At 35.6% G+C, this 14370-nt stretch overlaps 1 protein-coding gene across 1 annotated transcript; it reads left to right on the forward strand.

Moving 5' to 3' along the window:
- Positions 1–5585: 5585 nt before the first annotated feature.
- LOC138317536 (mucin-2-like) lies at positions 5586–13710 on the forward strand. Its single transcript, XM_069259278.1, has 7 exons — positions 5586–5673; positions 6846–6918; positions 7293–7454; positions 8515–8739; positions 9050–9247; positions 9542–9763; positions 10438–13710. Exons 2-7 carry the CDS (start codon positions 6855–6857, stop codon positions 12585–12587), a joined length of 3021 nt encoding a protein of 1006 aa, XP_069115379.1. The 5' UTR covers positions 5586–5673; positions 6846–6854; the 3' UTR covers positions 12588–13710.
- The last annotated feature ends 660 nt before the right edge of the window (positions 13711–14370 follow it).

Raw genomic sequence — 14370 nt, forward strand, 5'->3', positions numbered from 1 at the left:
AATGTTGCACACCTGGGACAACCAGCTGTGTGTTCTTGCGCCATCTGTGAGAAAACATCATCTTCTACTCTTAATGCTTTTTTCATATATCACATGTAAACTTTCTTTGTATGAAATCCTTTTATAGTGCTCACTACTAAGATGAAATTTTATTTATTTATTGTCCTATCTCTGCTTGTTTGTCTTATTTTATAATCTGTGCTTTTATGTTTTCTTCTTACTATCCCCATTGTATGTATTACAAACGTGCTCAAATAGTTTTAGGTTATGCTATATTAGCATATAATTCAATTTTGCTTGTTACGAGCATTTTCATTGGCTTAAAAATTTACTTATCAGCACATAAAAGGAAAATATGACGTCGCCGTTTGTAACATTGCTTCTGATTGGCTGAGATGACGGCGTGATGATTGTGTGTGGCCCCATTTTGGGCTCCTGATATAATGTACAATAGATATTGCATTCATATTGTAAAATGCACCAAGAAAATAAAACGTCGACACAATATTGGTTTCCATCATTATTGAACCACAACAAAGACACCATGCCGGCCAATTACAGTAACAACGCCAGCATCACCAGAAACAACACGGACAACTTTACAAAACAAGCATTAAAGGCATTTTATTATATGAGCAAAAGAAGCATGATCAGCGCGAAGTTAAAAGGGGACTGGGTGTACTTTAACCTGTACCCATTCCAACTTGTACCCATCAACCCGTACCCAATATTGGCTACATGTCGTACCCAAATTATTTGGCGAACTTGTACATGATTGGCTAACCCGTACCATCAAGTTTCATTGGTTTTTTAAGGTTTATTTTGTCAAAATTAAAGGTATTTATGTTAAAATAATGTCTTCTGCAAGTGTATCACAGGCCTCACTAATGCATAATTGAGTCGACGTTGATACATTTCAGTACATTGTAAAATCAGAAAGTATATGGTAACATGCTGTATAAAATCAGTAATCTTACATTTACATACACAATGTTATACATTTTTTTTAAATTGTTTACATGGCTTCACATCTGCAATACTTTTTGTGTATCTTCCGAGCCCGTTTACGACTTTACACGGCAAATGTTCCACATTTTAAAAGATGAATTCCTTTTTGTTTGTCATATGTAAATTGTAACTAGCAGGAAATATCAACTACAGTGAAGCAAAATAGATCATTATTTTTTTAATCAAAGGAGGATGTCAAATAAACGAGAAAACTATATACTATGTGCGAAATGTATTTCGTTGTCACAGAATTAAGATGTATATACAATGTAAACATTGTATGTATCACCCAACATTACCTTCTTAGTAACCGATTACTTGTGCTGAAGCCTTTCTGCTTTTTGAAAAACAAGTATGAAACTTTCAAACAGAAATTCCAAAGACAGACAATGAAGAATGAGAATAGACAGATTGCGTCAATTTGTTTCTGCAGTATAAATAATGTGTGTTTTTTTTTTGTGTTTTTTGTCAGGAAAATACAAATTATTTTCTAATTTTATCACAAATAAATCATATAATCAAATATAAACTAATGTGTAGAATAAATCTTGTTTTAAACAGCGCTGTTTATATACATCGCTATTTCTTCTCTTTTCCTCCTCATATTATCAAGGTTGCAGTCACATGTGTAGCACATTAGAATAACAATTTACTGGCCTATTTCAACTTGCGAGGTGCTGTGGAAAGGAAATGTCTACCGGAGATGTACCAAGGGTTATCTTAAGTATCCGTATATAACTACTGTACCCAACACATATGTATCGTAGACTACTGTAACCCAAAAAAAGTATCATAAAGACTTACTGTTGCCCAAGGGTTCAGTATATCATAGACTACTGTACCCAAGGGTTCAGTATCGAGAAAGACTTACTGTTGCTTTCTTAGACTGAATTGAACCAAGGGTTCAGTATCAAAGACTACACACCAAGGGGCATCCCTATACCCAAGGGTTCAGTTCTCTGTAGACTACTGTACCAAGGTATCATAGACTTCTGTATCATGTATCGTAGACTACTGTACCAAGGGTTCAGTATCATAGACTACAGTTTGTCCCAAGGGTTCAGTATCATAAGACTACTGTACCAAGGGTTCATCGTATTCTGTACGTAGACTACTGTACCCAAGGGTTCAGTATGCTAGACTACTGTACCCAAGGGTTCAGTATTTAGACTTCTGTACCAAGGGTTCAGTATCGTAGCTCTGTTCGATACCCAAAGGTTCAGTATCGTAGACTTCTGTACCCAAGCGTTCAGTATCGTAGACTTCTGTACCCAAGAGTTCAGTATCGTAGACTTCTGTACCCAAGAGTTTAGTATCCTAGGCTATTGTGCCCAAGGGTTCAGTATCATAGACTTCTGTACCAAAGCGTTCAGTATCGTAGACTACTGTACCCAAGGGTTCAGTATCGTAGACTTCTATACCCAAGGGTTCAGTATCATAGACTACTGTGTCCAAGGGTTCAGTATCGTAGACTTCTGTATCCAAGGGTTCAGTATCTATACCCAAGGGTTCAGTATCGTAGACTTCTATACCCAAGGGTTCAGTATCGTAGACTACTGTGTCCAAGGGTCCGTATCGTAGACTTCAAGACCCAAGGGTTCAGTATCGTAGACTTCCATACCCAAGGGTTCAATATCATAGACTACTGTGTGTCCAAGGGTTCAGTATCATAGACTTCTGTACCCAAGGGTTCAATATCATAAACTACTGTACCCAAGGGTTCAGTATCGTAGACTACTGAACCCAAGGGTTCAGTATCGTAGACTACTGTACCCAAGGGTTCAGTATCATAGACTACTGTGTCCAAGGGTTCAGTATCATAGACTTCTGTACCCAAGGGTTCAATATCATAAACTACTGTACCCAAGGGTTCAGTATCGTAGACTACTGAACCCAAGGGTTCAGTATCGTAGACTACTGTGCCCAAGGGTTCAGTATCGTAGACTACTGAACCCAAGGGTTCAGTATCATAGACTACTGTACCCAAGGGTTCAGTATCGTAGACTTCTGTACCCAAGCGTTCAGTATCGTAGACTTCTGTAACCCAAGGGTTCAAGTATATCGTACATGTAGACTACTGTACCCAAGGGTTCAGTATCGTAGACTACTGTACCCAAGCGCTTCAGTATCGTAGACTACTGTGTCCAAGGGTTCAGTATTCAGTGCCGTAGCGCCCGTGCATGCTTGCATGCTAGTATGCAAAAAATAATCTGACTTACATTTTTGTACAGTCAGAAAAAAACAAAAAACACAACATTTGAATACACATAACGCTGAAAATATAAAAATTATGTATAAATACATATGATATGTCCAACTGTATGCCTAACATAACTTTGTGCACATTTGAAAGACTTGAAGATTGGCCATTCTGGAAATTTATTAGAATAGTCTATATATTTCCGGTTACCAAGTTGTTAAATTTGATTATGTTTGAATCTTGTCGAAGACAATATTAGACTTCTTCACCAAAATCCCTCAAGCAAATGTGGATTTTGAATCCGAAAACACTTACGATTACCAAAATAAACAACATCGCATGAAAAGTTAGAAATATCCTAAAAACATATAATAATATCAAAATGATAGCAAAACATCTAAAATAGCAATTGCAACATGTTCTTGGCCTTAGTAACGAAAATGTGAATTTTTCAATTTTTTTTCTCTTCCCGTCCCGTTAAAACGCATTTTAATCCATGATTTCCAGTGTCTATACTCATGAAATAGTTGACTTTTATTTTTGTCGATTATGAACAGATTGTTGATTTAGAAAATAATTTTTGTTGATGCATTTGTTAGAAATAGAACAGAATAGGGAAAAAACTTGTCATAAATACAATGTTTAATTTTTTATTGCGGTGGTTGAGGACTGGTCCCTTCTTACGCAATTTCCGCCATTTTGACAGTGGTCTTTTTCTTGCTGTCGTTAACAAACCAACATGTAAACTTAATTTCAATTTTGTTTAAAATATTCGCCATAAGTTTGTCATCAGTAAAAATAACACAAATTCTCGGGTGACAGTGGTATTCCTCGGGGTGACACTAGGCACTGTCACCCTCTAATGCAGATAGTATTTATTTTATTATACCAAAAGTCTAGCAACAAAATTTGTTTTTAAGTATTTGCAATCGATTGAAACATTGTAACTGATTTTAGCAAAAGTCGAACAGTCACCGGCGGCAGTAGAATAGCATTTCAGCTTCTACTCAGTAGCGCTAACTATCATTGCTGTATAAAAAAGAATACTCACAATAAGCAATTAGTGAAAATTCTTGTTGTCTTGTTTCCTGCGTTTGTTTAAATCTTAACGTTTTCGTAAATCTCAATGAATTTTGGTTTCGTCCCGTCGTCTGTTTACAACATAAGCAACGTCACGAAGACGCTTGAAATCGCATGTCTTCCGTTCACCTAATCACCGACGGGTTCTTAAAAACCAACATATAGCGCTGGACGGTAAGCGAAAAGGTGTAAACGGAAAGCTCCGTCCTTAATTTGAAAAAAAAAATATATTGATAGATAGACTAATTTGGCAAAACTATTACTAAATAGCTCTAGATAAATTTTGAAGCGTCGCTTCAAAAAACAAAGATGGCGTCGATAAAAGAAACGAGTGCGCATCTTTTTCGGGCGGTTAATATTTTGCACTGTCAAAAATACACTATTACCCGTTGCTAGGGGGATGCTAGGAACTTGTGTATTATTTTCTATTGTTCTAATGTTACCTGCCGTGTGATAGAGTAAAATACCAAATATCTCTCGACCAATCAGAATGCAGGATTCTCACTTAAGGTATAATAAAAGGTACTGTCACCCTCTAATGCAGGTAGTACTTGGAAAATTTAATTTTTTGTAAAACTATTTATATGGCAGATTCAAACACATATGTCAAATGTATGAATTGCTTAGATACATACATATAAAGATTGGAGTTCTGAGGTTCCTTTGGATTGTACTAGTATATTCTGAGTAAGTGGTGCTATTGTATCAGTCATAAGACAAACAATATGTGTAGTACACAGAGTTGTGATGATTTACTGGAAAGTGCATTAAATGATCATTTATCTTTATGACAACATGCCTTTAAACAAATACACAATTATTTGTAGAAATAATTAAAATTAAACACGATACATTATATACACAATGAAAATTATTAAACAATAATTAAATAAGCATCACCAAATGAAAGAGAACACGTGCTACTGTAAAGTGTATAAGGTATACAAAGTGTATAAAAACAATACCGAATTAGATCCTTGATATTACTTCTAAACCTTTACATTAAAAAAAACACTACCAAATATTTTCGTCTATTTTATTTTATTACCCAATGATGACTTATATATTAGGTCAGACAAATGTGACCTCTATCGATTAGTTTGAATTCTTTTAAACTGGTGTAAATATTAACACCTCAAAGTATTGCATGATTCCGTTCAGAAATAGTCGCAATTGTTGTGGTCGGTACACATGAACTAAAAAGATAACAACGCGATCAAATAGTTATTAATCATTAAATAAATATATGAATTCTTTAATTTCTCTGGCTTAAAGTTAAAACGGTATGGAATGATATCTTAATCTTGTTATCGCCAGTCTGTTGGAGACTACCCACTGCAGAATATAGCCAACACACATCATTATTACAGTGCAGTTTAGAAGAGGTAAGCTTCTTCTTCTTTTTTATAATAATATTTTTTCATAATGTGGAAAGGTATGCAATCATATAATAGTATAAGTATTTATTTCCGTGAGATAGAATTTTTAATTTGCGTGGTTTTTTTCGAAAAGCTCGAATGTCAATATAAATGTTACGCAAATAAAAGTACAAAATATACGTACAAATGCCGTAGTATTGGGCGCCGATTTGGACTTCATATTTTTGTAATCAAAATCAGAAATTGATTTCTGTCATAACGAAATCATTTTCGTCTTACAAAATGATCTTTCAGCACACATCATTCAATTTTGTCTACACAAAATTCATTTCAGTCATAACAAAATTCAATTTTGTGGACGAAAATGAGTTTTGTTAGATAAAAGTGAAAATTGAACACAAAATTCAATTCACCCTGGGAGAGATTGACTTAGCAAACGACCTGCAACCGTTTCAACCAATCGGTTATATAAGCAGCTTATAAGTAAAGGTCAAACATGGACTCATTTGCAAACTTAACTGACGAAAATGATTTCTGTCGAGACGAAATTGAATTTGTCGAGACGAAATTGAATTCTGTCGAGACGGAATTGAATTCTGTAGAGACGAATATGAATTCTGTCCACAAAAATGAAATTTGTCATAACAAAAATGATTATTGTCCACTGAAAGATAATTTTGTTTAACAAAATTTATCTTTATCATTACAGAAATGAAGAGACGAAAGTGATGTTTTGACGACAAAATTATCTTTTTGTCAACATAATTGAATTTCATCATAACTTTTGTTCACTGAAATATTGTTTGTATAAAAAATATTTTTATAATATGTTATAAATATATATGAGATAAAGCAATCTGCAGCATGTCATTCTATAATGTCTACAATGAAAGGAAAAGTATACATTTGGCAAGCAAGCTCTGATAACAAAAATAATTCCTGAAATTGTTGCTGTTCACTTATTTCAGAATGATTGAAAAAACTAGGATGTGAAAGTCTCTTTCAAAATATCCAAATTGCAATTTGTTATCATATTTTATTATCATACAAAATTTCAACTATTTTTGTCAATCACAGTAAACAAAACTCCATTCCAATAAAAAAATCAACATGTATTTTTTTTTTACTTTCCCTTTCCTTTTACTTGTACAATTGTATTTGTAATATTATTTTTTCAGTAAAATAATATGTCTGGATTTGGCTTATTTCTCCTGGTTCTGACAATAAGATACACAAAGAGCGGTGCAGATGGTAAGGTTACCTTTGAAAAACACATCTCATATATAAGTGAACTCTGATGATCTTTGTTGATAAATATCTCAGAAACCATAAGCCTTTATGTGTCGTGAACCCCTTGTGTCACATTTTGTTTTGTTATTTTGTCATCTGTTTGTAATAAGACATTCAGTGTCAGATACTTGAATTACAAGTTTCTAGACTAACCGTAGCGTTTTATTTCGTATCTTCGTATTTTATCGAATATATTTTGTTTAAGATTTACTCTTACATATTCCATATAAAATCGTAAAAAATGGAATTAGCACGGCTGATTTTAAAAGAGCAAGTGAATCTGTATATCAAATTCAAAAAACTTAATTTTTCTTTTCCTCGATTTCAATATGAAGATTTATTAGCCGGTTTCTGCAAAGACAATCATCGGTATCAAATCAATACTGACACTGAAGAAAGGTATGTCGATGCACGTGCTGCGTGTGAATCCCAAGGCGGCTATCTGGCCCATATCGAAACAGACTCGGAACAGCAGTGGTTGCTGGCTAGGTTGTCATGTAAGTTATCTTATGAAAGTGTTTATGTGTAATAAAAATAAAAATAATAAAAGTTAATGCGTTACAGAGAACATCCAACTATGTATTTTTCTTAGACCACCGCGTTAAAGTTTGTTAAAGTTGTGTAATGTATTATCAAAACAGCTTAATATTAGTGATAGTAATTAGCTATTGTGTGCTCTAATTAAAGTCTAGGTTCTCATATTACACTAAATAGGAAAAAAGTTTGTGTCCTTTAGCTCAAACTCCAACCAGGGTAGCCATTTGAAATAAGGTGCATTTTGCATTTAAAAGTCCTGAAATTCTATTGTTTTTAGTTTTTATCTTTTCATTATCAAAATTGATTGTTGCCTAAATTTCAATCTGAATTTCCAAATTCATATCATTCTTATCTTTGAATAATTGGCTTCAAAAAACATTTTTTACCTTTGAAATTCATAATTAACCAGCCAGTCAGTGGCCGGTTCATAATTCTATCCTTGGCTCAATCTTGTATACATAGTGCAATTTCGCTTGGTTGTTCCCTAATTTGTTGCTTTAGGTATTTCAATCATGTTGGACCTTAAAGGTTCATGCAAATATCAAAACAACTTTTACGTTTTAAAATGTGAATGCAGTTTGGTAATTTTGGAGAATCTCAAAGTTTACTGATAGTTCTATACTTACCGAGCCCAGTGCAATTCAAATATATATATATATATATATATATATATATATTAATTTTGATATCTAAATTTAATTTAAATTTTTATCACAGGTCGGATCATCTTGTGTGACAACGTTATCCTCTTTTCTGCGCTGTTGTTGACTATCACTGCGCCACGCGACAAAACACCAAAATGAATATCCATTGTTAACATAATTCTACACATCGCTATGTACTTGATCTGTGTAGTAACATCATTTAAGACCATCAGTATAGATATTCTGACGTTGCAATAGTTTATAATCAACGTTTATGTTTTATTTGGGAAACGAAGTGGGTATTTAAGATGTTCACTAATTAGGCTATGGACTGCTTTATTCTGCGCTTCATATCAATGTATTCTTTTACATGTAGTGTATGACTTAGAGACAGAGTACCTCATAGGACTAGAACGACCCAGTACGTCCAGTGAAGATTGGTACTGGGTCGACTCTGCCACGCAGACACTGGCCACTGGACTGGCACCTCGATGGGGTAGTTTGGCTCCAAAATCGTCACATACCATAGCCAGGGTGAAAGGATCTAAACTTGATACTATTTCTGCAAATAATGACATCGACTATGTGTGCGAGTTTGAAGGTAAGCAGATGCAAAGCTTTCCTTTCCAGCTATCAAGTAAAATATAGAATATGTTGTTGCATATCAAACAATATATGAGCCAGCAACTAAGTTTTTTTGCTTTTTATTTCTATGAAATGCGTTACCATATATGTCATCGCTCTCCAGCAGGTATCTATATGTGCTCAGCAATTATATACACAATTACAATAGCGAATTTAGCGATGTATTTTGTTTGCATAAACGCGTTCTACCATTAAACTAAAACCAATGGGAAGTTGCTAGTCAGTTGTATCAAAGTGATATTTCTAATTTTTCTGTTGTTTTGCAGATGGCCCGATAAATCCATATTGCATGGTTGGTGCCGTTATTACGTTTTACAAATCCACCCAGGGAAGTATTTATCACGCATTCTCCTACAAAGCCGATCTGAACGCTGCACGGGTCGTTTGCGCTGAACATCCGAACACACATCTGTTAACTCTGGAAACGATCGAAGAGCAAGACTTTCTTAAAAACGCCATTTATGGTCAGTTAACTCACTACAGATTTACAGGTCGACACAGTAATGTGGTAACCACTGATTCACATGTATGGTACTTTATTAATCTACAAGTTCAGATACCGTCGCTATAAAATGTGACCGGACAATATCGAAATGTTAAAAAATACTTATTATATAGTTTGAAGGTCGAGCAATGCTAATTATATGCTGATCGAGGATAAGGGTAATTAAAACATGACGCTAATGTGCTTACATGTGGTCGCCATAGCATATAGAAACAATTTATGTACTTTGTATCATTCTTTGCCTCTTTTGTAGACTTAGAGTTACCCTACGAGCAGTTCTGGATAAATATTCAACGACATCCTCTCTCACTTGAATGGTTCTGGCATTATCCTGACGGAACTACTCAACCCGTCACCTACTCTAAATTTGGATCTGGGAACAGCACATCCGGTCCACCTAATGCATATGTGGATCGTAATGACTGGTTTCAGAGTTTTATGGTTACAGAACAATATTTCTTTTGCGAGACATCAGGTACAAGATTTAGATCAGACGCTGTTGATTTAGCGTTTGATTAAGATATTTTTTATCTGAAATCTTTCTAATGCGGATAAACGTGCAGGATTTTACAATAAATTATTTTTGATATATTTGTCGAACATCGTTACAATATAGTTGATGTGATACACTGATCGATGCGCTCTACACTATTCATCAATATCATTGAGGCGGCTTTATCGCAAACGGACACAGCAAAATTGCATTTACGATAGGCTACGTTTAGGGCATATTATACAATGTTTACATTTGCCTGTCGCTATCACTAAGCGGTGTGAATTTACATCTGACTGTAAATATTTACAGACTGTAAATAGCATAAAAACATCACACTTATGACGTCACATTTATCGAAGCGTTAATCGATTGCCGACAAAATGGTGGTTTATCTACCTGAATGATATCAGTGATATCAATATATTTTCTTAGCTCGCGATCTAATATGAGTATAGACCACCACTGAAATGTAAATATAGCCTTGTGACGTTAATGGTCAATATTAATACAATTATTTTGCATACAGCGATTCCATGCTGCGCTCATCAATTGTGTTTTCGTCAAAATCAATATCAAAATAGAGATCACATAGATATATTCTTTTTGTTTCTTTGACGGAGGAGCACTATCTAAAAGATTTATCTTTTTTTTAGCTACAACTTCTTTCACACCAACAACGACAACTACCACTCAAGCAACGACAACTACCATTTTGACAACTACAACTACCACACCAACAACTACAACTACCACACCATTAACTACAACTACCACTCCAACAACTACAACTACCACACCAACAACTACAACCACCACCCCAACAACTACAACTACCACTCCAACAACTTCAACCACCACACCTACAACTACAACCACCACTCCAACAACTACAACTACCACACCAACAACTACAACCCCCACTCCAACAACTACAACTACCACTCCAACAACTACAACAACTACAACCACTACTCCAACAACTACAACTACCACTCCAACAACTACAACTACCACACCAACAACTACAACCACTACTCCAACAACTACAACTACCACACCAACAACTATAACCCCCACTCCAACAACTTCAACTACCACACCAACAACTACAACCACTACTCCAACAACTACAACTACCACACCAACAACTACAACTACCACACCAACAACGACAACCCCCACTCCAACAACTTCAACTACCACTCCAACAACTACAACCACCACTCCAACATCTACAACTACCACTCCAACAACTACAACCACCACTCCAACTACTACAACCCCTACTCCAACAACTACAACTACCACACCAACAACTACAACTACCACACCAACAACGACAACCCCCACTCCAACAACTTCAACTACCACTCCAACAACTACAACCACCACTCCAACATCTACAACTACCACTCCAACAACTACAACCACCACTCCAACTACTACAACCCCCACTCCAACAACTACAACTACCACACCAACAACTACAACTACCACACCAACTACTACACCAACTACTACAACCACTACTGCAGTAACTACAACTACCACTTCAACAACTTCAACGACCAGCAATCCTACTACGACAACTACCAGCAATCCTACAACGACAACTGCCACTCCAACAACTACAACTACCACACCAACAACTACAACCCCCACTCCAACAACTACAACTACCACTCCAACAACTACAACAACTACAACCACTACTCCAACAACTACAACTACCACTCCAACAACTACAACTACCACACCAACAACTACAACCCCCACTCCAACAACTTCAACTACCACACCAACAACTACAACCACTACTCCAACAACTACAACTACCACACCAACAACTACAACTACCACTCCAACAACTACAACCACCACTCCAACATCTACAACTACCACTCCAACAACTACAACCACCACTCCAACTACTACAACCCCCACTCCAACAACTACAACTACCACACCAACAACTACAACCACCACTCCAACATCTACAACTACCACTCCAACAACTACAACCACCACTCCAACTACTACAACCCCTACTCCAACAACTACAACTACCACACCAACAACTACAACTACCACACCAACAACGACAACCCCCACTCCAACAACTTCAACTACCACTCCAACAACTACAACCACCACTCCAACATCTACAACTACCACTCCAACAACTACAACCACCACTCCAACTACTACAACCCCCACTCCAACAACTACAACTACCACACCAACAACTACAACTACCACACCAACTACTACACCAACTACTACAACCACTACTGCAGTAACTACAACTACCACTTCAACAACTTCAACGACCAGCAATCCTACTACGACAACTACCAGCAATCCTACAACGACAACTGCCACTCCAACAACGACAACTACCATTCCAACAACGTCAACTACCATTCCAACAACGACAACTACCACTCCAACAACGACAACTACCATTCCAACATCGACAACTACCATCCCAACAACGACAACGACCAGCAATCCTCCAAATACACCTACCGCTCCAACAAGTTCTACTACCAACTCTCCAACAACTACTGCTAGTGTTACAATATTGAATTCTGATGTGTTTTATTTGGATATCCCGTCGGCTTTATGTGACGGCTGTCAAACATATCGTATGGGTCTTGCGGGAACCAATATTACAATAGATCTGACTCTCTCAAGCACATATTCGGCACTAAGTTGTGGACGGCAGTGCTTTCGATTCCCGTCATGCAGTGCATTTAAATATGATGCAACAGGAAGTGTATGTACTTTGTTTAGCTCATAATGACATAAAGAAGAATACAATTCTATATACAGGTATTAAGAAACACAAAGAGAGTGTAAACAGCCATGTGTAAATCTGAGCATTCCTTGAATAATGGATTATCTTCATAGTATTTCACATAGGGACAGTGGAGGTATAAAGCAGAGATGTTATTGGGAATAAAATTAAATGACAGAGGAGGAAAAAAACATTTATTTAGACAGTAACTTATTTTTGAAAGCAATGTTGTTTTTGTTACCCTGAGTCATACCAGGTGTTTCTGTAGAATAAATCTGCTTCGTTTGGTCGAATGGTATTTCATCTATGACAGGGGACAATGGCACTATTATAATATTCTGAAAGAATGTCACAAACGATATTTAAAATAATAAGTACCTTTTCCGAACATTTCAGGAGAATAAAATGGTGGTGGTTTTTTTCGAAGAGATCCACCCATTTGTTATGACATAAGGAATTTACCGTATATAATATAATAAAAACCGTTCGATGAGACGTAAATCAAGCAAGGGCTTGAGTATAATCAACCAGCCTAATAAATGAAATATAGATGCATTATTTTCTGTATTATCGATATTCACGTTAAAAACAACATTAATTTCATTTTTATTTTCTAACACTACAAGGAGAAGAAATACATGTTAGATAGGACTGGCAGGGAACAAATTGTTAGCAGTCTTATGTTTAATCTTAATTTAGATACAATAGTTGATATAACCTTTGAAAATGAATGAATATGACGTATTTTGTATATACCATAAAGATGAACAAATATATGTTTAAGGTAAGTGATGAATGGATTAAGCATGTTTGGATTTTATATAATTATAACTTATAGTCATGCATAATGAGTTATGATCATGCATTGTTATCATTTCTCTTCTACTTCATGAAGCTTTAACAATAAACAAATGCCATTCGTGCCATTGAAGTTAAAAAATAAATAAAATGATCTTTTTACAGATAGCAGATGTTTGCTGTCCTACACTGGTCAGACCGTATCATAACCCCTTACATGAAGCTACCAAAATCAGAACATTTTTTAAATGTAAAATAATTCTATCATGTGTTTGAATCTTGATATGTTCCTAGTATTTCACAAATAAACACTTTATTTCATAATATATCAGCAGTGTATTTAAGTATTTAAGTCTGTTTAGTCCAGCCATGCGAGTTAATCAGTTCAAGTACCCAGAATACATCCGAATCATGAACACAAAGACATGATAAAACATTGGAAATAAGAATATCTAAAAGTAGAAATAGCACACTGGTTGTAGTAATGATAAGAATTGATTGTTGAACCTTCTTCATCAATAATTTTTTAAGTGGTTGCTCACTTTCTTTCCTGATGCACTGTCGCTATGTATCTTTCCTTTGTATGGTAGTATATGACAGACGGACAGGCTGATCACTAGATGTTATATTTTAAAAGTAAACTAAAATCAAAAATAGTATAATGTAAGTTGGCACATTCACGATGTGTTTTTGGAGATTGTTCAATCCCAGACTGAGTTATCTAACATTGTATGGTGTTGAGCGAATATCTTTCTCAAAGTTATTACCGGGAATAAACAGAACGAAAACTGTAGGACGTGTTAGGTTTCACTGTCAATGGAATAGTTAGTATACTTACAATGTAGCTACTAATGAATCCATCCCTAATTTAAGACACAGATCATACAGTAATATATATTTCTTTCATACCTACGGGTGTAATACTGGCTGGTCTAGGGCAATACACTCATGTCGCCTGAGGCTGTATTGCATGGCTACTCATGCAATA

This window comes from Argopecten irradians, chromosome 3 (assembly GCF_041381155.1).
Source record: "Argopecten irradians isolate NY chromosome 3, Ai_NY, whole genome shotgun sequence".
NCBI lineage: Eukaryota > Metazoa > Mollusca > Bivalvia > Pectinida > Pectinidae > Argopecten > Argopecten irradians.